The sequence below is a fragment of the Tachyglossus aculeatus genome, chromosome 14 (genome assembly GCF_015852505.1).
Source record: "Tachyglossus aculeatus isolate mTacAcu1 chromosome 14, mTacAcu1.pri, whole genome shotgun sequence".
NCBI lineage: Eukaryota > Metazoa > Chordata > Mammalia > Monotremata > Tachyglossidae > Tachyglossus > Tachyglossus aculeatus.
In genome coordinates, this window is record NC_052079.1 from 3,465,836 (window position 1) to 3,490,139 (window position 24,304).

The 24,304-nt window shown below is 46.8% G+C and overlaps 1 protein-coding gene and 1 non-coding gene across 2 annotated transcripts in view; both read left to right on the forward strand.

The window, feature by feature from the left end:
• The first annotated feature begins 904 nt into the window (after positions 1-904).
• On the forward strand, positions 905-986 carry TRNAS-AGA. The gene has a single exon. It is a non-coding gene; the product is annotated as a tRNA-Ser (tRNA).
• Positions 987-11,260: 10,274 nt separating this feature from the next.
• The window catches only part of ERO1A (endoplasmic reticulum oxidoreductase 1 alpha), a 44,976-nt gene continuing 31,932 nt past the window's right edge, over positions 11,261-24,304 (forward strand). Inside the window, exon 1 of the mRNA XM_038756729.1 lies at positions 11,261-11,500. Within this exon, the coding sequence (XP_038612657.1) occupies positions 11,348-11,500 (153 nt within the window). The 5' untranslated portion in view covers positions 11,261-11,347. The remainder of the gene's footprint in view (positions 11,501-24,304) is intronic.

Genomic DNA, 24,304 nt, shown 5'->3' on the forward strand with positions numbered 1-24,304 from the left:
GGGGCCAAAGTTTGCCCCTTTTCCGTTTATGCCTCTGACTCTGGGCGCTTAGTACAGTGCTCTGCACACAGTAAGCGCTCAATAAATACGATTGATGATGATAAAGGGATCAGATATTCCCACTTGGGTGGAGCAGTCTTGACTGTGAGCCCACTGTTGGGTAGGGACTGTCTCTATATGTTGCCAACGTGTACTTCCCAAGCGCTTAGTACAGTGCTCTACACACAGTAAGCGCTCAATAAATACAATTGATTGATTGATTGAAATTTAAGGGTCTGCCCTCTCCCCTGCTTTCAAACCGCACAGTGGTGGAGGCAAAACAGAACGCACTAGGACTCAGTTTGTGTAAGAAAATGAGAGCTGGAGTTCTCTGGTTTTGTACCCAGCTGCCCGAGGCTTCCCAGATGATAATAATAATAATAATGGCATTTATTGAGCGCTTACTATGTGCAGAGCACTGTTCTAAGCACTAGGGAGGTACAAGGTGATCAGGTTGTCCCACGGGGGGCTCACAGTCGTAATCCCCATTTTACAGATGAGGGAACTGAGGCACAGAGAAGTTGAGAAGTTAAGACTGTGAGCCCACTGTTGGGTAGGGACTGTCTCTATAAGTTGCCAACTTGGACTTCCCAAGCGCTTAGTCCAGTGCTCTGCACACAGTAAGCGCTCAATAAATACGATTGATTGATTGATTAAGTGACTTGCCCAAAGTCACACGGCTGACAATTGGTGGAGCCGGGCTTTGAACCCATGACCTCTGACTCCAAAGCCCGGGCTCTTTCCACTGAGCCACGCTGCTTCTCTCCTGGAGAGGAATGCTAAGCACTGTCATTCATGCGTTCAATCGTACTTATTGAGCGCTTACTGTGTGCAAAGCACTGTACTAAACACTTGGGAGAGTACAGTAGTCGTGGCTGAGTGGTTAAGGCGATGGACTAGAAATCCATTGGGGTTTCCCCATGCAGGTTCGAATCCTGCCGACTACGGATTTCTTTCCAGCGCTTAGAGAAGCAGCGTGGCTCGGTGGAAAGAGCCCGGACTTTGGAGTCAGAGGTCATGGGTTCAAATCCCGGCTCCACCGCTTGTCAGCTGTGTGACTTTGGGCAAGTCACTTCACTTCTCTGGGCCTCAGTTCCCTCATCTGGAATATGGGGGTGAAGACTGTGAGCCCCACGTGGGACAACCTGATTACCGTGTATCCACCCTCAGCGCTTAGAACAGTGCTTTGCACATAGTAAGCGCTTAATAAATGCTATCGTTATTATTATTATTAGAACAGTGCCTTGCACATAGTAAGCGCTTAATAAATGCCATTATTATTATTATTATTACAGTATAACAATAGAAATGTTCCCCGCCCATGGTGCGCTTACAGCTGGTGACTATGACTGTGAGCCCACTGTTGGGTAGGGACTGTCTGTATATGTTGCCAACTTGTACTTCCCAAGCGCTTAGTACAGTGCTCTGCACACAGTAAGCGCTCAATAAATACGATTGATGGATTGATTGATGACTCTCTGCTCCCGCAGGGATCCCCAGATGGCTCTGTGAAGGGGCTTTGGCAATCTGGGGTGGTGTTTAGGGGTGAGGTCTGCACCACCAGAGAGACTTGCTGTGGGTAGTCAGGCAGTCAGTGGTTCGTATTGAGCACTTACTTTATGCAGAGCACTGTAATAAGCGCTTGGGAAAGTGCAGTAGAACAATATAACAGATACATCCCCTGCCCGCATTGACCTTACAGTTTAGAGGGGGAGACAGACATTAATAGAAATAAATAAATGACACATCTGAACGTAAGTGTTGTGGGGCTGGGAGGGGAGATGGGTAAAGGGAGCAAGTCAGGGTGACACAGAAGGGAGTGGGAGAAGAGGAAAGGAGGGCTTAGTCAGAGGAGGCCTCTTGGAGGAGGTGGGCCTTCAATAATAATAATAATAATAATAATAATAATGACATTTATTAAGCGCTTACTATGTGCAAAGCACTGTTCTAAGCACTAGGGAGGTTACAAGGCAATCAGGTTGTCCCACAGGGGCTCACAGTCTTCATCCTCATTTTACAGATGAGGTAACTGAGGCTCAGAGAAGTGAAGTGACTTGCCCAAAGCCACACAGCTGACAATTGGCGGAGCCGGGATTTGAACCCACGACCTCTGACTCCAAAGCCCGGGCTCCTGCCACTGAGCCACGCTGCTTCCCCCCTTCCCCAGTAAGGCTTAGAGGGTGGGGAGAGTCACTGTCTGTCGGATGGAAAGAAAGGAGGGCGTTCCAGGTCAGAGCAGGACATGGATGAAAGGTCCGCGGCGAGGGAGACTCATTCAATTCATTCAATCGTATTTATTGAGCGCTTACTGTGTGCAGAGCACTGTACTAAGCGCTTGGGAAGCCCAAGTTGGCAACATATAGAGACGGTCCCTACCCGACAGCGGGCTCACAGTCTAGAAGGGGGAGACAGACAACAAAACCAAACATATTAACAAAATAAAATAAACAGAATAAATATGTAATAAATAGAATAAATATGTGCTCTTAGGCCAGGTGGTGAGGGCATAGATCTCCCCGTGCAGGAGAGAGAAAGGATCTCTGAGAATCTCTGACACAAATCACGGTGGCTTTCAATCCCAGTTTGGGAAACAGTTGCAGTTCAGCATTTTCTGCCTCCATCATTAGAAAAACAGCATAATGGGCCCTTTGCAAAGCAATTTGAGGTCCTCGGAAGCAAGCCGTCACTATGTACAGTAAAAACAAACCGCGCATTATAGTTTTCATCGTCACCTCTCCTTAGGGCGACGTGATGCAAGGAACTAGTTCATCGCCAAGCCGTTTGACACAGCTCAACAAAAAGTAGTTTTCCTCAAGAGGAGTCCCAAGCCTGGAGCAGTAGGGAGGGAACAGCTGGTAGCCTGCTTTGCATCCTGTAGACTCCAATAAATACTCGTTGACTTCCTTCCTTCCTTCCTCTCCCCCTCGTCCCCCTCTCCATGCCCCACATCTTACCTCCTTCCCTTCCCCACAGCACCTGTATATATGTATATATGTTTGTACAGATTTATTACTCTATTTATTTATTTATCATCATCATCAATCGTATTTATTGAGCGCTTACTATGTGCAGAGCACTGTACTAAGCGCTTGGGAAGTCCAAGTTGGCAACATACAGAGACAGTCCCTACCCAACAGTGGGCTCACAGTCTAAAAGACTGTGTCTCTATATGTTGCCAACTTGGACTTCCCAAGCGCTTAGTACAGTGCTCTGCACACCGTAAGCGCTCAATAAATACGATTGATTGATTGATTGATTGACTAACCAAATGATCCTGGCAGAGTACTCCAGAGAACAAACCCTGGCCCTTCCTCAACCTACTCAGTCATGAGTCTTGCTCTCTGGAACGAGGAGGTTGAGAAAAGACTAGCAGACTTAGAGAAGTGGCGTGGCTCAGTGGAAAAGAGCCCGGGCTTTGGAGCCAGAGGTCGTGGGTTCAAATCCCAGCTCCGCCAGTGGTCGGCTGTGTGACTTTGGGCAAGTCACTTCACTTCTCTGGGCCTCAGTTACCTCATCTGTAAAATGGGGATGAAGCCTGTGAGCCCCCCGTGGGACAACCTGATCACCTTGTAACCTCCCCAGTGCTTAGAACAGTGCTTTGCACATAGCAAGCGCTTAATAAATGCCACTATTATTATTATAAAAGACTAGGTCAAAGGGAGCCACCTTTATAAACGGGATCTGCCTTGCCCTTTTTAGACTGTGAGCCCACTGTTGGGTAGGGACCGTCTCTATATGTTGCCAACTTGGACTTCCCAAGCGCTTAGTACAGTGCTCGGCACACAGTAAGTGCTCAATACGATTGAATGAAAATGAATGAATTTATTTTGTTAATGATGTGCATATAATTTCAATTCTATTTGTTCTGACGACTTGACACCTGTCCACATGTTTTGTTTTGTTGTCTGTCTCCCCCTTCTAGACTGTGAGCCCGTTGTTGGGTAGGGACCGTCTCTATACGTTGCCAACTTGGACTTCCCAAGCGCTTAGTACAGTGCTCTGCACACAGTAAGTGCTCAATAAATACGATTGATTGATTGATTAATTCTATTTGTTCTGACGACTTGACACCTGTCCACATGTTTTGTTTTGTTGTCTGTCTCCCCTTCCTAGACTGTGAGCCCGCTGGTGGGAAGGGACCATCTCTACATGTTGCCGACTTGGACTTCCCAAGCGCTTAGTCCAGTGCTCTGCACACAGTAAGCGCTCAATAAATGTTTTAAAGAACATTTACATCTGCGTGTCCTCTTGCGTTCAAGAGAGATCAGGTCAAACACACGGGGTCTTGTCAGTGGATTCAAGATTAATTTCTGCTCATGCAGAGGCCCCCTTCTAGACTGTGAGCCCGATGTTGGGTAGGGACCGTCTCTATATGTTTCCTACTTGGACTTCCCAAGCGCTTAGTACAGTACTCTGCACACAGTAAGCGCTCAATAAATACGATTGATTGAATGAATGAATGAATGAATGAACTTAGGACTGTCAGTCATTCGTATTTACTGAACACTTACTGTTTTCAGGGCTTGGCACCAAGCGCTTGAGAGAGTACAATTCAATAATTAACAAATGCATTCCCCACCCACAGTGAGCTCACGGTCTACAGGGACAGGTATTAATAGAAAGAAATAAATGACTGATACCTACATAAATGCTGTGGGGCTGGGAGGGGGCATGACTAAAAAGAACAAGTCAGGGTGATGCAGGAGGAAGTCGGAGAAGAGGAAAGGAGGGCTTAGTCAGGGAAGGCCTCTTGGAGGAAACGTGCCTTCATTCATTCACGCATTCAATCGTATTTATTGAGCGCTTACTGTGGGCAGAGCACCGTACTAAGAGCTTGGGAGAGTACGGCGGAATGATAAAAAGATATATTCCCTGCCCATAATAATCTTACAGTCTAGAGTGGGAGACAGACAATTAATAAGGCCTTCAAGCCTTATTAAGGCTGTATATATGTATATATGGTTGTACATATTTATTACTCTATTTATTTATTTATTTATTTATTTTACCTGTACATTTCTATCCTACTTATTTTATTTTGTTGGTATGTTTGGTTCTGTTCTCTGTCTCCCCCTTTTAGACTGTGAGCCCACTGTTGGGTAGGGACTGTCTCTATGTGATGCCAATTTGTACTTCCCAAGCGCTTAGTACAGTGCTCTGCACATAGTAAGCGCTCAATAAATACGATTGATTGATTGATTGATTAAAGCAGGGCGAGGGAGAGTCAGCTACGGGGAGGGAGGGGGTTCCGGGCCAGAGGCAGGGACACAGGGAACCCCAAGGGCCACCACCCCACACCCCCAGGAATTTAAATTACATCTGAGAAGCAGCTTGGAGTAGTGGCTAGAGCCCAGCCTTGGGAGTCGGAAGGTCATGGGTTCTAATCCCGGCTCCGCCACTTGTCTGCTCTGTGACCTGGGGCGAGTCACGTCACTTCTATCTTAGACTGTGAGCCCACTGTTGGGTAGGGACTGTCTCTATATGTTGCCAATTTGGACTTCCCAAGCGCTTAGTACAGTGCTCTGCACACAGTAAGCGCTCAATAAATATGATTGATTGATTCTCGGGGCCTCAGTTACCTCACCTGGAAAACGAGGATTAAGACCGTGAGCCTAACAAGGGACAGGGACTTTGTCCAACCCGTTTTGCTTGAATCCACCCCCCAGTGCTCGGTACAGTATGTGCTTAACGAATACCATTATTATTATTAGTAGTAGTAGTAGTAGTATTAACTATAATTATATAATTAATCACATTGCATATAATTATAACTAAGTATGATTATATATAATACAATAATATATACACAATTATCATCATCATCATCAATCATATTTATTGAGCGCTTACTATGTGCAGAGCGCTGTACTAAGCGCTTGGGAAGTACAAATTGGCAACATATAGAGACAGTCCCTACCCAACAGTGGGCTCACAGTCTGAAAGGGGCTCACAGTCTAATTATAAACATAATATAAAAATTATTCGATTGTAATAATTATAATAACATTAAATATTATGTATAATATAATAATAATTTATAATGCAATCATATATCACATTCTAATCATAAACATAATATAAAAATTATATGATTGTAATAATTACAATAACATTAAATATTATGTATAATAGAATAATAATTTATAATGCAATAATATATCATATATAATCATAAGCATACCACTTAAATACGTTTTATCGCACTTATGTACATACCTTATATGCTTCACTACTTCCTCCTATCTGCAATTCATCTTAGTTCTTTCTCTACCCCTTAGCCTTGAGGGCAGGGATTATGTCTATCAATTCTACTGTACTCTCCCAGGTGCTTAGTACAGTGCTCTGCACAAACCTGGGGCTCAATCTACTGATTGAAATAAGGTAGGAATGTCCTTACCTTCCTATCATATCTTCTATGTGCTGGATTTTAGGTTTCTCCTATTTTTAAATCGACATGCGGAAGAGGTTGTCGACTTTTTCAAGGTCAGAAACTGGGAAATGCAAAACCGTGAGGCAGCAGATAGGCTAGAACTGAGGCAGGTCTGTCCTTAATTTCAAATTAAAAAGCTGGCACCAGAATTTCAGTCGGTTAATTTATAGTATTTACTGAACACCTAGTGAGTTCAAAGCTCTGTACTAAGCACTCGGGGAGGTGCGATATAATTTTTAGACATCGTCCCCACCCTCAAGGAGTTTCCAAGTTCGTGGGGAAGAGAGACAGTAAATTTACAGGCAGGAGGAAGGAGGAAAAGGGGATAAATACGTGAGTAAGAGGGTATGCAAACTATGCCCGTATGTGATCTGGGAAGTTGTAGAGGAACAGAAGTGGCAATTGAAAGGATATAATTTATAAGTAACTTTGGGCAAGTCACTTAACTTCTCTGGGCCTCAGTTCCCTCATCTGTAAAATGGGGATGAAGATTGTGAGCCCCACGTGGGACAACCTGATCACCTTGTATCCCCCCAGCGCTTAGAACAGTGCCTTGCTCATAGTAAGTGCTTAATAAATGCCATAAAAAAAAAATTAGGAAGAGTAGAGATTAAACAGGGGAGGATTCCTGGAGCTTTATTTTATTTTGTTAGTATGTTTGGTTTTGTTCTGTGTCTCCCCCTTTTAGACTGTGAGCCCACTGTTGGGTAGGGACTGTCTCTGTATGTTGCCAATTTGTACTTCCCAAGCGTTTAGTACAGTGCTCTGCACATAGTAAGCACTCAATAAATACGATTGATGATGATAGTAAGCGCTCAATAAATATGATTGATTGATGTAATGTCAGGAGGGCTTTAAAGATGGGGATAGTTGGTTGTGAAGGGGCAAGGCATTGCATTCAGGAGGGAGAGTGTGAGAAAGTTGTCAAATGAGGGAGAGATAGAACTAGATACAGTGGATGGGGTCGTAATAATTGTGCTATTTGTTAAGCGCTTACTTTTACGCCAAGCACTGTATTAAGCATGGGGTAGGTACAGGATAATCAGGTCCCACCTGGGGCTCACAGAGTAAGTAATAATGATGATAATAATAATAATAATGGCATTTGTTTAGCGCTTACTATGTGCAAAGCACTGTTCTAAGTGCTGGAGAGGATACAAGGTGATCAGGTTGTTCCACGTGGGGCTCACAGTCTTAATCCCCATTTTACAGATGAGGTCACGGAGGCCCAGAGAAGATATTTGCGTTTTTACCTGGGGAAGCAGTGTGACCTAGGGGAAAGAGCCCAGGCCTCGGAGTCAGAGGACCTGGATTCTAATCCCGGCTCCGCCACTTGCCTGCTGTGTGATACTGGGCAGATCACTTCTCTGTGCCTCATCTGTAAAATGGGGATTCGATACCTGTTCTCGCTCCTAGAAGCAGCGCGGCTCAGTGGAAAGAGCCCGGGCTTGGGAGTCAGAGGTCACAGGTTCGAATCCCGGCTCCGCCACTTGTCAGCTGTGTGACTTTGGGCGAGTCCATTCACTTCTCTGGGCCTCAGTTTCCTCATCTGGAAAATGGGGATGAAGACTGTGAGCCCCACGTGGGACAACCTGATCACCTTGTATCCTCCCCAGTGCTTAGAACAGCGCTTGGCACATAGTAAGTGCTTGACAAATACCATGGCATCACCATCAAAGAGCCCGGACTTGGGAGTCAGGAGTCACTGGTTCAAATCCCGGCGCCGCCACTTGTCAGCTGTGTGACTTTGGGCGAGTCACTTCACTTCTCTGGGCCTCAGTGACCTCATCTGTCCAATGGGGATGTGAGCCCCACGTGGGACAAGCTGATGACCTTGTATCTGCCCCAGCGCTTAGAACAAGAGAAGCAGCGTGGCTCACTGGACAGAGCCCGGGCTTTGGAGTCAGAGGTCATGGGTTCAAATCCCGGCTCCACCACTTGTCAGCTGGGTGACTGTGGGGAAGTCACTTCACTGGGCCTCAGTTCCCTCATCTGTAAAATGGGGATTAAGACTGTGAGCCCCCCGTGGGACAACCTGATCACCTTGTAATCTCCCCTGCGCTTAGAACAGGGCTTTGCACATAGTAAGTGCTTAATAAATGCCATTATTATTATTATTATAGCAGTGCTTGGCACACAATAAGCGCTTCACAAGTACCATCACCGTCATTATTGGTAGGTACTGAGCGCTTCCTGTGTGCAGAGCACTGTACTAAGCGCTTGGAAAGTCCAATTCGGCTACAGATTGGGACAATCCCTACCCAACAAGGGGCTCACAGGCAGAAACTCCTCACCCCGGGCTTCAAGGCTGTCCATCCATCCCCTGGCCCCCTCCTACCTCACCTCCCTTCTCTCCTTCTCCAGCCCAGCCCGCACCCTCCACTCCTCTGCCACTAATCAATCATATTTATTATCTCCTCAACGGGCCTCGTTCTCGCCTGTCCCACTGTTGAATCCCGGCCCACATCCTCCCCCGGGCCTGGAATGCCCTGCTCCCTCTGCCCATCCGCCGAGCTCGCTCTCTTCCTCCCTTCAAGGCCCTGCTGAGAGCTCACCTCCTCCAGGAGGCCTTCCCAGACTGAGCCCCTTCCCTCCTCTCCCCCTCGTCCCCCTCTCCATCCCCCCATCTTACCTCCTTCCCTTCCCCACAGCACCTGTATATATGGATATATGGTTGTACATATTTATTACTCTATTTATTTATTTATTTATTTATTTTACTTGTACATTTCTATCCTATTTATTTTATTTTGTTGGTATGTTTGGTTCTGTTCTCTGTCTCCCCCTTTTAGACTGTGAGCCCACTGTTGGGTAAGGACTGTCTCTATGTGTTGCCAATTTGTACTTCCCAAGCGCTTAGTACAGTGCTCTGCACATAGTAAGCGCTCAATAAATACGATTGATTGATAGAAGGGGGGGACAGGCAACACCCAACCATGGACCCCCGGAGGTGGGCCGGGCCCTGAGCCCGAGGCTGGGCGGGGGATGGGGTGAGGCAGGGGCGGTAGGACCGGCCCGGACCGGAGGAAATCCGGTGCTGTGCTGTGCTGTGCTGTGCTGTGCTGTGCTGTGCTGTGCTGTCCTGTGCTGTGCTGTGCGGCACGTCCGCAGGCTCCCCGGTTTGGGGGGCGGGTCCCGGAGCCCCCGCCCTCCTCGGGGCCCGCCCTCCCTTCCTTCCTTATCCACAGAGGCCGACATCCCCAGGCCCGGCAGGCGGGACAACGACCGGGACAGCGGGAGAGACGGAGGCCCAGAGAAACAGGGACACCGGGACAGAGGCCTGCAGGCACCGGGACACCGGGACAGAGGCCCGCAGACACAGGGACACCGGGGGGACACCGGCAGGGAGGCCAAGAGGGACCGGGAGAGAGGCCCGCGGACACAGGGACTCCGGGAGAGAGGCCCAGGGAGCCAGGGACTCCGGGAGAGAGGCCTAGAGGGACTGGGACACCGGGAGACAAGCCCAGAGAGACCAGGAGAGAAACCCACAGAGACAGGGAAACTAGGAGACAGGGAGAGAGAGGCCCAGAGAGACCAGGAGAGGAGCCCACTAAGACAGGGACACTGGCAGGGAGGCCCACAGAGACCAGGAGAGAAACCCACAGAGACAAGGAGACAGGGAGACTAGGAGACAGGGAGACTAGGAGACAGGGAGAGAGGCCCACTGAGACAGGGACACCGGCAGGGAGGCACAGGGATACAGGGAGAGAAGTCCAGAGACACCAAGAGAGAAACCCACAGAGACAGGGAGACTAGGAGACAGGGAGAGAGGCCCAGAGAGACCAGGAGAGAAGCCCACTGAGACAGGGACACTGGCAGGGAGGCACAGGGATACAGGGAGAGAAGCCCAGAGAGACCAGGAGAGAAACCCACAGAGACAGGGAGACTAGGAGACAGGGAGAGAGGCCCAGAGAGACCAGGAGAGAAGCCCACTGAGACAGGGACACCGGCAGGGAGGCCCACAGACACAGGGACACAGAGAGGGGAGACCAGGAGAGAAACCCACAGAGACTAGGAGACAGGGAAAGAGGCCCAGAAAGACCAGGAGAGAAGCCCACTGAGACAGGGACACCGGCAGGGAGGCCCACAGACACAGGGACACCGGGAGAGACAGGGAGAGAAGCCCAGAGAGACCAGGAGAGAAATCCACAGAGACAGGGAGACTAGGAGACAGGGAGACTAGGAGACAGGGAGAGAGACCAGGAGAGAAGCCCACTGAGACAGGGACACCGGCAGGGAGGCCCACAGACACAGGGACACTGGGAGAGACAGGGAGAGAAGCCCAGAGAGACCAGGAGAGAAGCCCACAGAGACAGGGAGACTAGGAGACAGGGAGAGAGGTCCAGAAAGACCAGGAGAGAAGCCCACTGAGACAGGGAGAGAAGGAGACAGGGACTGGGAGAGAGGCCCAAACAGACAGGGACACTGAGAGACAGGGAGAAAAGCCCAGAGAGATCAGGAGAGAAGCCCACAGAGACTGGGAGAGAGGCCCAGAGAGCCAGGGACACCGAGAGACAGGGAGACCGAGAGGCCCAGAGAGACAGGGAGACCAAGAGACAGGGAGAAAGTCCCAGAGACACCAGAAGAGAAGCCCACAGAGACAGGGAGAGAGGCCCAGAGAGACTAGGAGAGAAAAGTCCAGGGAGACCGGGAGAGAGGCCCAGGGAGGCCTAGAGACAGGGAGACCTAGAGGTCCAGAGAGACAGGGAGAGAGGCCCACAGAGACAGGGAGAGAAGCCCACAGAGACAGGGAGAGAGGCCCAGATAGACAGGGAGACTGGGAGAGAGGCCCAAGGAGACAGGGAGGCCGGGAGAGAGGCCCACAGAGCTAGAGGGAGGGAAAGGCCGGTCCTGTCCTGTCCTGTCCGGTTGTGGAGCATGGCCCGGAGGCCCGGCGTCGTGCAGGGCTGCCTGGTGTCGGCAGCGCTTCTGTTGCTGCTGCTGCTGCTGCTGCCACCCTCGGGGAAGGCTTCCCGGCAGAGGCGGCAGCAGGTCCCGGAGTCGGCGGCGGCGCACCGCTGCTTCTGCCAGGTCACTCACCGCACAGGGGCCCACAGGGGGAGGGGGTATGTGTGTGTGAGAAATTTGGCCTTGTCAGGTAAGAGGGTACATGTACCTGTATAAGGATGTGTCAGATACCTGTCCTTGTCAGGTGAGAGGTGTTTGTGTGTGTGAGAGAGAGAGACAGAGAGAAACCTGTCCTTGTCAGGTGAGGGGGTGTGTGTGTACGTGTATATGTATGTGTCAGGTACCTCTCCTTGTCGGGTGAGGGGTGTCTGTATGTGTGTGTGTGTGTGTGAGAGAGAGAGAGAGAAACCTGTCCTTGTCAGGTGAGGGTGTGTGTGTGTGTGTGTATATGTATGTGTAAGTTACCTCTCCTTGTCAGGTGAGGGGTATCTGTGTGTGTGTGACACAGAGAGGGAGAGAGAAACCTGTCCTTGTCAGGTGAGGGAGTGTGTGTGTACGTTTATATGTATGTATGTGTATGTGTCAGATACCGTTCCTTGTCAGGTGAGATGTGTCTCTGTGTGTGTGTGAGAGAGAGAGAGAGAGAGAGAGAGAGAGAGAAACCTGTCCTTGTCAGGTGAGGGTGTGTGTTGTGTGTGTGTGTGTGTGTGTGTGTGTGTGTGTGTGAGTGAGAGGGAGAGAGAGAGAACCTGTCCTTGTCAGGTGAGGTGTGTGTGTGTACGTGTATATGTATGTGTATGTGTCAGATACCTCTCCTTGTCAGGTGAGGGTTTATGGGTGTTTGTGAGAAACCGCTCCTTGTCAGTTGAGAGGTGGGTGTGTGGGTGTGTGTCTGTGTGTAGAGGTGTGTAGAGATGTGGGGTGTGTGTGTGTGAGAGAGAAATCTTTCCTTGTAGGTTGGTGTGTGTGTGTGTGTGTGTGTGTGTGTGTGTGTGTGAGAGAGAGAGAGAGAGAGAGAGAGAGAGAGAGAGAAGAGAGACACCTCTCCTTGTCAGGTGAGGGGTTGTGTGTGAGAGAAATCTTTCCTTATCGGTTGAGGTGTATATAGGTGTGTGGGAAACCTCCCCGTGTTAAGTGAAGGATATGAATTTGTGTGTGTGAGAAACCTCTCTGTGTCAGGTCAGGGATGTGTGTGTGTGTGTGTGTGTGTGTGTAACTTCTTGTCAGGTGAAGTGTGTGTGCTTGTGAAATCTTGACGGTTGAGAGGGGTGTATCTGAGAGAAAGGAATCACTCCTTGTCAGGCGAGAAACCTCTCCTTGTCAAGTGAAGAGTGTGTGTGTTTGTTAGAGCAAAACCTCTCCTTGTCCGTTGAGGGGTGTGTATGTGAGAGAGAGAGGGAGAGAAGTGAGATATCTCTCCTTGTCAGTTGAAAAATGTGTGTGTTTGTGAGAAATCTCAGGGTAGGAGGTTGTCAGGTTAGGAGAGTGTGTGACTGCCTGAGACCTCTCCTTGCTAGGTGAGGCGTTCATGTTTGTGTATGTCTCTTGTGTGTCTTTGGAACTCTTGCCAAGTAAGGTGTGTGTGTGTGTGTGTGTGTGTAGGTGTGTGTGATTGTGTCTGTTCCTTGGGTCTGAAACCTCTCCTTGTCAAGTGAAGAGTGTGTGTGTTTGTTAAGAGCAAAACCTCCCCTTGTCCGTTGAGGGGTGTGTATGTGAGAGAAAGGGAGAGAAGTGAGAGATCTCTCCTTGTCAGTTGAAAAATGTGTGTGTTTGTGAGAAATCTCAGATTAGGAGGTTGTCAGGTTAGGAGAGTGTGTGACTGCCTAAGACCTCTCCTTGCTAGGTGAGGAGTTCATGTTTGTATATGTCTCTTGCGTGTCTTTGGAACTCTTGCCAAGTAAGGTGTGTGTGTAGGTGTGTGTGATTGTGTCTATTCCTTGGGTCTGAAACTTCTCCTTGCCAGATGAGGGGTATATGTTTCCTCTTCCATCTCTCTCCCTGGGTTGTGTGTCCTTTTGCTCTGCATCAGGAGGACTTGTTGGGTGCATGTTGTATTTTTTATCATCATCATCAATCGTATTTATTGAGCGCTTACTGTGTGCAGAGCACTGTACTAAGCGCTTGGGAAGTACAAGTTGGTAACATATAGAGACAGTCCCCACCCAGCAGTGGGCTCACAGTCTAAAAGGGGGAGACAGAGAACAAAACCAAACATACTAACAAAATAAAATAAATAGAATAGATATGTACAAGTAAAATAAATAGAGTAATAAATCTGTACAAACATATATACATATATACAGGTGCTGTGGGGAAGGGAAGGAGGTAAGATGTGGGGGATGGAGAGGGGGACGAGGGGGAGAGGAAGGAAGGGGCTCAGTCTGGGAAGGCCTCCTGGAGGAGGTGAGCTCTCAGTAGGGCCTTGAAGGGAGGAAGAGAGCTGGCTTGGTGGATGGGCAGAGGGAGGCCATTCCAGGCCCGGGAATGTGTCTGTGCCCTTTCCAGCTATTATGTCAGGTGGTGGGCGCGGGTGACTCCTCAATGCCGGGCAGAGGAGTCTGAGTCCATTATTTTACAACAGGGACTGTCCCTTCTCATGTGTTGCGAGTTTCCCAGAAGCCGACGTGTTACTTCTTCTTCCTGCAACTGTCTCTTGGTCTGTGACGTTCCAGGAAACTCCGCTCTTTATGTTGAAAGAGCGGTTGATTTTGACTGTGATCTCTTTGGCTCCTGACCGACAGGAGAGAGGAACCGAGTTGATACGGGCTTGGTTTAAGGCATCATTACACTTAGCCGAGACCCCTAAACACTACCATGAATGAAAGCCAACTGAAAGCATCAGTCTGTGCTGACCTTTGCTGGAAGAGAAGCAGCGTGGCTCAGTGGAAAGAGCTTTGGAGTCAGAGGTCATGGGTTCAAATCCCGGCTCCACCACTTGTCAGCTGTGTGACTTTGGGCAGGCCACTTCACTTCTCTGTGCCTCAGTCACCTCATCTCTAAAATGAGATTATTTTATTTTGTTAGTATGTTTGGTTTTGTTCTCTGTCTCCCCCTTTTAGACTGTGAGCCCACTTCTGGGTAGGGACTGTCTCTATATGTTGCCAATTTGTACTTCCCAAACGCTTAGTACAGTGCTCTGCACATAGTAAGCGCTCAATAAATACGATTGATGATGATGACTGTTAGCCCCACGTGGGACAACCTGTTCACCTTGTAACCTCCCCAGCGCTTAGAACAGTGCTTTGCACATAGTAAGCGCTTAATTCATGCTATTATTATTATTAAGAGGGAGGTCTTAGGGTCAGAATTGGTAGTCTGAGGTTTCTTTTTCACATATGGAACCTGCTGGTTTTCAGATCTCTCCTCCAAAAAGAAATAGTCATTTCTTCCACAGGCAACTTCAACCCTGACTATGAAACCAGTCACCTCAAGTTATATTCTATTTTGAATCACGGCTGTCAGGTTAACAGGCTGGGAAACAGGGGAAATAGCCCAGGTTTATTGGAAATCACGGGACAGTAGTGAGTAGTGTCCTCTGCCAATCCACCCAAATCCTTCTTGTCTGCAACATTCAGAGGAATTTTGCGTAGTTTGAAATTGAGTGGGCTGAGGCTCTTCAAAACAAACATTTTTTCCTGTAGAATATGATGACTTCTCTGTCAGATTCTGACATTATGTTGAGAAGGCCTTTCTCTTTAGCGATGGTCACCTTTCTGATCAAGTTCAGCAAAGGGGAGGGCTAGACTCACAAGTCAACCTACAGAATCAACCCATCAATCAATAATATTTATTGACAACTATTGTGGACTTTCAGTCTTCTACACCATAAACTCTCTGTGGATAGGAAATGTGTTGGTTGTATTGTTGTGTAGTACTCTCCCGAGAGCCAAGTATAGTGCCCTGCACACTGAAAGCGCTCCATAAATATGATTGATTGATTGGCAGAGCATTGGATTAAGCACTTGGGAAAAGACAACAGAGTTAGGAGAGAAGCAGCACGGCCTAGTGGAAAGAGCACAGGGCCTGGGAATTGGGATCCGAGTTCTAATCCTGACTCTGCTACTTATCTGCTGTGTGACCTTGGGCAATCAATCAATCGGTGGTATTTATTGAGTGCTTACTGTGTGCCAAGTGCCATGCTAGGCATTTGGGAGAGAACAGTGCAGTAGAGCTGGTAGATAGATTCCCTTCCCACAGGGAACTCACAGTCTAGAGATAGAGACATTCCTGTAAATTACTGATGGGGGATAGGAGAGTATAGGGATACGGTCTTAAACTGCTGAGGGGGAAAGTCACTGAACGTCTCTGTGTCTCAGTTTCCTCATCTGTAAAATGGGGATTCAGTACACGTTCTCCCTAGTTTGTAGATTGCGAGCACTGTGAAGGACAGGGACTGTTTCTGACCTGATTATCTTGCATCTACCCCAGCACTGAGTAAAGCGCTTGGCCCGTAACGACTGCTTGACAAATACCGTAATAATAATAGTAATGACAATAATAGTAATAAGACATGCTTCTTGCCCTAACGGAGCTTACAGTACGACAAGGGAGTTAGATATAGAAGAATTACAATAAGTAAAGAGGGAGCAAGGGAATAAGGGCTAGACCATCCTTTATCTCCTGTCAGTTTTCTGCAGTTCGGGACGAGCAGCTACTTAAACGGAATCCTAGCATGAAAACAGAAACCACCTGTGGTGTTTACTCCTTTGGTCATTAAGCCAGGCAATGCAGATTTCATTAAGAAGAAAAAAGAACCCTGTTTGTTATGTTTAAATGATCTGTAAATCCTCTTCTGCCAATACTCTCTGCTCCAATGCTTCTGTTTTGCTGCAGGACGTTTCTTAACCCCTAAAAGCATACAGTTCCTCTGAAGGATCCCTCCTCATATTATCTTCCATTGGCAATTCTTAAACCGAAGCAAGCAAAAATCGGAAATGGAATTAAGCCATGTTGAAGGACAGAGGGACTTTGTTGCGCCTCAGGACCGTTAATTAATTGTGTGTGTCTGTGCGTGTGTGTTTCAGCAAGCTGGGAGCCCTGTGGTTCAGTCGGTGCTGGACTATTTTTATTAATAATAAAAATAATATTAAATATATAAATCATAATATTAAAAAATAATAAAAACAATCCCTTCCCCACAGCACCTGTATATATGTTTGTACATATTTATTACTCTATTTATTTATTTTACTTGTACATATCTATTCTATTTCTTTTATTTTGTTAGTATGTTTGGTTTTGTTCTCTGTCTCCCCCTTTTAGACTGTGAGCCCACTGTTGGGTAGGGACTGTCTCTATATGTTGCCAATTTGTACTTCCCAAGCGCTTAGTACAGTGCTCTGCACATAGTAAGCGCTCAATAAATACGATTGATGATGATGATGATGATACAGTTCTATCCTAACATCCCCCAACGCATGTGGAAGTGAAAGCACCAAAAAAGAGGGGACAGGATGACAAGTTATGCTACTTTTTTTGTCAGCTGTGTGACCTCAGGTAGGTCACTCAACTTCTCCGAGCCTCAGTTACCTCATCTGCAAAATGGGGATAAAACTGTGAGCCCCATGTGGACAGGGGCTGTGTCCAACCTGATTACCTTGGATCTACCCCAGAGCTGAGAACAGTGTTTGGCGCATAGTAAGTGCTTCACAAATAACACCGTTATTTCAATAAAGTTGAATAAAACCTGCTTTGCCTGGCTTAAGGAATGACTTGAAAACGTATCTGTGAACCAGTCCACTTCTGTCATCTCAGTTCTAATTCATTCATTCAACCGTATTTATTGAGCGCTTACTGTGTGCAGAGCACTGTACTAAGCGCTTGGGAAGTACAAGTTGGCAACATATTGAAATGGTCCCTACCCAACAGTGATCTCACAGTCGAGAATATTTATTCTCGAATATTTATTCGACTAAATATTATTTAGTCGAGAATATAAATGAATATTTATTTATTTATTTATTTTACTTGTACATATCTATTCTATTTATTTTATTTTGTTAGTATGTTTGGTTTTGTTCTCTGTCTCCCCCTTTTAGACTGTGAGCCCACTGTTGGGTAGGGACTGTTTCTATATGTTGCCAATTTCTACTTCCCAAGCGCTTAGTACAGTGCTCTGCACATAGTAAGCGCTCAATAAATACGATTGATGATGATGATGAGAAGATAATAATACTCTAATAATACTAATAATAATGATGGTATTTGTTGAATGCTTACTACATGTCAAGCACTGTTCTAAGCCCTGGGGTAGATACAATCAAATCATTCAATCGTATTTACTGGGCACTTACTGTGTGCAGAGCACTGTACTAAGCGCTTGACTCTAATCAAATCATGTGGAACACAGTCCCTGTCCCACATGGGGCTCACAGTCTTAATCCCCATTTTACAGGTGAGGTAATTGAGGCACAGAGAAGTGAAGCGACTTGCCCAAGGTCACACAGCAGACAAGTAGCGGAGGTGGGATTAGAACCCCAGATCCTTCTGATTCCCGGGCCCGTGCTGCTTTTCTGCTCTAGCATTTCAATCAGTCAATCAATCAATCGTATTTATTGAGCGCTTACTATGTGCAGAGCACTGTACTAAGCGCTTGGGAAGTACAGATTGGCAACACATAGAGACAGTCCCTACCCAACAGTGGGCTTACAGTCTAAAAGGGGGAGACAGAGAACAGAACCAAACATACCAACAAAATAAAATAAATAGGATAGAAATGTACAAGTAAAATAAATAAATAAATAAATAGAGTAATAAATATGTACAACCATATATACATATATACAGGTGCTGTGGGGAAGGGAAGGAGGTAAGATGGGGGGATGGAGAGGGGGAGAGGAAGGAAGGGGCTCAGTCTGGGAAGGCCTCCTGGAGGAGGTGAGCTCTCAGCAGGGCCTTGAAGGGAGGAAGAGAGCTAGCTTGGCGGATGGGCAGAGGGAGGGCACTGGTCCACTGTTGAAATTTCCCTCTCTTTTAAAATCTTATTAGACTCCCTCTCTCTTAGCTTATTAGACTCCTCTAACTCCAGCCATCTGCACAGGGAGGCAAGCTTCATCCCGCTCAGTAGTGCTTGGTGCTTCTTACACGGGCTCTTAAAGAACTATTCCGTAGCTGGGCTATAGGATAGCAGCCTCCCCTCGCCGATCTTCAGTCCTGGAATAACTGCGTTGGGGTATCCTTGGTTTAGGTCACACTGTTTACCTTCATTTTTCCTAATGGTTCTCAGAGTGGACTCCGCTCCAAAATACCTCAGCGCAGTCGTCACCTTCGGTTCATTACCGTCATTATCACAGCCGTCATTAACTGCATTTATTAAGCACCTGTTGGGATCTCGGGGAATGTAAAATAGTAAAAAAGAAAATATGCCAACCCTACCCTCGAAGATCTTATAACCATCATCATCATCAATCGTATTTATTGAGCGCTTACTATGGGCAGAGCACTGGACAAAGCGCTTGGGAAGTACAAATTGGCAACATATAGAGACAGTCCCTACCCAACAGTGGGCTCACAGTCTAAAAGGGGGAGACAGAGAACAAAACCAAACATACTAACAAAATAAAATAAATAGGATAGATATGTACAAGTAAAATAAATAAATAAATGAATAGAGTAATAAATATGTACAACCATATATACATATATACAGGTGCTGTGGGGAAGGGAAGGAGGTGAGATGGGGGGGATGGAGAGGGGGACGAGGGGGAGAGGAAGGAAGGGGCTCAGTCTGGGAAGGCCTCCGGGAGGAGGTGAGCTCTCAGCAGGGCCTTGAAGGGAGGAAGAGAGCTAGCTTGGCAGATGGGCAGAGGGAGGGCATTCCAGGCCCAGGGGATGACTGTCACCTGCTTGCTATTCCAATTACTCCGCTTGCTTTTTCATCATCATCATCATCAATCGTATTTATTGAGCGCTTACTGTGTGCAGAGCTCTGTACTAAGCACTTGGGAAGTACAAGTTGGCAACATGTAGAGACAGTCCCTGCCCAACAGTGGGCTCACAGACCTTCATTAATAATGATGGTATTTGTTAAGTGCTTACTATGTGCAAAGCACTTTTCTAAGTGCCTTCGTTAAGCCCCTAGTATTTATTGAGTGCCTGTTGTGCGCAGAGCACTGTACTAGGTGCCTTGTTCCTAATCGTAAGGAGCTGTCAGTGTGAGATATCCATGTCCTTGCCCTTATTAACAATTGCTTACTCTCTTTTTCACTTAGAGGCCCTGATTAAGGGCCGAGTAATGGGTGGGGGGGGGAAGTACATGGTAACTCAATTTTAATTGCCTAAATATCACATGATGAGAGCACCCTATGTGGGCGGGGGAGAGGGAAGATGACTTAAATGGCAGGTGGCAGGCTGATGTGAGCCCTCACAAAATGTGACTACTCAAAACGGCATTCTCTGGGTACGCGGAACTGCAAAAATCAAAACCTAGGCTGGTGAAGAAACCTCAATATGCTGTACTTTGCAGAAACTCACACCTGCACAGAAAGTTTCGTCGTCTCACCTACCTCTTTGAGCATTTTTGTACACGCCACACTCCCAGTGACTTACGTCCACCCGCCGAGAAACCCTCTCCTCCGACACACTGCCCTGTTTCCGAGCTCTGAGCTAAAAAAGGACAACTGCAATCCCTCTGCTGCGTTCATCATCATCATCATCAATCGTATTTATTGAGCGCTTACTGTGTGCAGAGCACTGTACTAAGCGCTTGGGAAGTACAAATTGGCAACACATAGAGACAGTCCCTACCCAACAGTGGGCTCACAGTCTAAAAGCAGGTTCCCTTCAACCTGCGGGACGCAGCTGTACTTCCAAGTCCTGGCATCTAAATAGAGTTTGTACACTATTTAATGATGCATGGAACATACGAAAAAGTCAAAAATAGAAGCAGGTCAGCTTGTTTCTTGGGACATTGATAAAATGAGTTTGATTGCAGCACAGCAGTAAGCTCTAAACGTACTCTAATTATTAATTTACTGAGCTGAAGTTGTATCTGGCTTGCTCTGTAGTTGTGGGTTCGAAATGTTCTGCAGAAACCTCATCCAACTTCTCAGATATTTTCATCAGCAGCCCCTACAAGCTGTTCTCAACCTCAACTCTCCCAAGTGTTTAGTACAGTGCTCTGCACACAGTAAGTGCTCAATAAATATGATTGATTGATTGATAAATGGCAAAGGAATGATCACCCATAGAGATCTTAGGACACAGTTTATTAATGGGCAGGAAACGTATCTGTTCATTCTATTGTATTGTGTTTTCTCAAGTCCTTAATATAGTGTTCTGCACATAGTAAGTGCTCAATAAGTACCATCCATTGATTGATTGATTAACGAGCATTGAGGCAATTAAGCAATTGATTTTCACCCCATTGTCAGCACCAAAGTCCTGACGGATGTAACCTTACACTCTGTTGCTTCTTCTGTTTTGTCATTTATTTTATTATCTGTCTCTCCCTCTAGACTGTAAGTTCCTTGTGGGCAGGGTTCCTTTCTACCAACTCTATTATAGTGTTCTTTCCCAAGTGCTTAAGACATTGCTCTGTGCACAGTAAGCTTTCAATAAATACTATTATTTGACTGGCATGAGAAGAGAATATATAACAATAGTTCCTATAGTGGAACCAAATGAGAAGCGTGTGGAATAGTGGGCAGTGAGCCCAGGAGTCAGAAAGACCTGGGTTCTAATTCCGGCTCCGTCCCTCGTCTGCTGTGTGACCTTGGGCAAGTCATTTCACTTCTCTGGGCCTCATCTGTAAAATGGGGATTAAGACTGTGAGCCCCGTGTGAGACATGGACTGTGTCCAACCTGATTAGCTTGTATCTACCCCAGCGCTTAGTACAGTGCCTGGCACAGAGTAAGTGCTTAACAGATGCCCTTAAAAAAAAATGTGAGCTTGAATCCATGCGTGTAAGTATGGCTGAGAGGGAATCTATTGCACACTCTGTGAATTTGCAATGTGAATTGAAATGGGGCTTAATGATATGTGCCAGGCACAATACTAAGCACTGAGCAAATTGGGTTGGGTCCAATCCCTGTTCCATATCTTACCTCCTTCCCTTCCCCACAGCACCTGTATATATGTATATATGTTTGTACATATTTGTTACTCTATTTATTTTACTTGTACATATCTATTCTATTTATTTTATTTTGTTAGTATGTTTGGTTTTGTTCTCTGACTCCCCCTTTTAGACTGTGAGCCCACTGTTGGGTAGGGACTGTCTCTATATGTTGCCAACTTGTACTTCCCAAGCGCTTAGTACAGTGCTCTGCACACAGTAAGCGCTCAATAAATACGACTGATGATGATGATGACATGGGACTCACAGTCTCAATCCCCATTTTACAGTTGAGATAACTGAGGCCCAGAGAAGTGAAGTGACTTGCCCGAGGTCACACAGCGGACAAGCGGCGGGTTGGAACTCATGAACCTCTAACTCCCAGGCCTGTGCTCTATCCACTAAATCATGTTGCTTACATAATAATAGGGGCAGAAATGTAGTCTCAGGCAACGTGTTAGAGCAGTGGCCCCTTGGAAACATTAATAACTGGACCTTGTTCTCGCTTGTCCCGCCATCGACCCCCGGCCCACGTTCTTCCCCCGGGCCTGGAATGCCCTGCTCCCTCTGCCCATCCGCCAAGCTCACTCTCTTCCTCCCTTCAAGGCCCTACTGAGAGCTCACCTCCTCCAGGAGGCCTTCCCAGGCTGAGCCCCTTCCTTCCTCTCCCCCTCGTCCCCCTCTCCATCCCCCCCACCTTACCTCCTTCCCTTCCCCACAGCACCTGTATATATGTTTGTACATATTTATTACTCTATTTTACTTGTACATATCTATTCTATTTATTTTATTTTGTTAGTATGTTTGGTTTTGTTCTCTGTCTCCCCCTTCTAGACTGTGAGCCCACTGTTGGGTAGGGACTGTCTCTATATGTTGCCAACTTGGACTTCCCAAGCGCTTAGTACAGTGCTCTGCACACAGTAAGCGCTCAATAAATACGATTGATTGATTGATTGATTAATAACGGCAGTCAGCCCAACCGCCCAACCTGACGTGTGGCAGTCAGAAGAAGGAGCTTGTCACCTTGAGCAGGGGCTGCGGGAAGTTCGGGAGAGCTAGAGGTATCATCATCATCATCATCAATTGTATTTATTGAGCGCTTACTATGTGCAGAGCACTGTACTAAGCGCTTGGGAAGTACAAATTGGCAACATATAGAGACAGTCCCTACCCAACAGTGGGCTCACAGTCTAAAAGGGGGAGACAGAGAACAAAACCAAACATGCTAACAAAATAAAATAAATAGAATAGATATGTACAAGTAAAATAAATAGAGTAATAAATCTGTACAAACATATATACATATATACAGGTGCTGTGGGGAAGGGAAGGAGGTAAGATGGGGGTGATGGAGAGGGGGACGAGGGGGAGAGGAAGGAAGGGGCTCTGTCTGGGACTAGGCTCAGTCAGTCTAGAGGTAGATTCAGAAACAATGAGAGGTGGGGCAAGCCACCAATTTCTCAGTGCAACAAAGGTCAGTCATTCTCTGCACCCAAAGTGGAATGGATTGTCAACCTCCCACAGGCCTTTTCAGCCACACCTGCATACCGGTGATTGCTTGTCTCGTCATTTTCAAATACTAAGGACAACCACCTTACTAACCATCTCCTTACTAATATTTTACTTGTACCTATCTATTCTATTTATCTTATTTTGTTAGTGTGTTTGGTTTTGTTCTCCGTCTCCCCCTTTTAGACTGTGAGCCCACTGTTGGGTAGGGACCGTCTCTAGATGTTGCCAACTTGGACTTCCCAAGCGCTTAGTACAGTGCTCTGCACACAGTAAGCGCTCAATAAATACATTTGATTGATTGATTGATTGATTTGTACTGATGTCTGTCTCCCCTACTCTAGACTGTAAGCTCCTTGTGGGCAGGGAATGTGACTGTCTATTGTTGTATTGCCCTCTCCCAAGCGCTTAGTACAGTGCTCCGCATATAATAAGTGTTCAATAAATACATTTGATTGATTGATTGATTGATTTGTACTGATGTCTGTCTCCCCTACTCTAGACTGTAAGCTCCTTGTGGGCAGGGAATGTGACTGTCTATTGTTGTATTGCCCTCTCCCAAGCGCTTAGTACAGTGCTCCGCATATAATAAGCACTCAATCAATACGATTGAATGAATGGGCAGGGTTTATCAAGCATCAGCTGGGTGTGGACCATGGCAGTGGTCTGCACACAGTAAGCGCTCAATAAATACGATTGAGGATGATAAGGTAAAGCTTATGTTTAATCTTAAGAGAAGCAGCGTGGCTCAGTGGAAAGAGCCCGGGCTTTGGAGTCAGAGGTCATGGGTTCAAATCCCGGCCCCGCCAATTCTCAGCTGTGTGACTTTGGGCAAGTCACTTCACTTCTCTGGGCCTCAGTTACCCCATCTGTAAAATGGGGATTAGGACTGTGAGCCCCCTGTGGGACAACCTGATCACCTTGTAACCTCCCCAGCGCTTAGAACAGTGCTTTGCACATGGTAAGCTCTTAATAAATGCCACCATTATTATTATTATTATTAATTCCCTATGCAATTAGAACTCTTTACGTAAATTCACCTAATGATGTTCTCTCGTTTCTTTCTCATATGAGATTCTAACCTAATCTCTTTCTTCAGCCATCTCTCCAGCTCCCATTCTTTTCTCCCTCTCTCTCAATTTTGAAGGTTAATTCCTGCTTCTTTTCCTTCTTTATTGGCCTCTCCAACCTCTTTCCATGCGGCATGCCATTCTTGCCTCAAATCCCAGCATGGATTATGAAATACAATAATAATAATAATGGCATTTATTAAGCACTTACTACGTGCAAAGCACTCTTCTAAGCACTGGGGAGGTTACAAGGTGATCAGGTTGTCCCACGGGGGGCTCAGAGATGAGGTAAC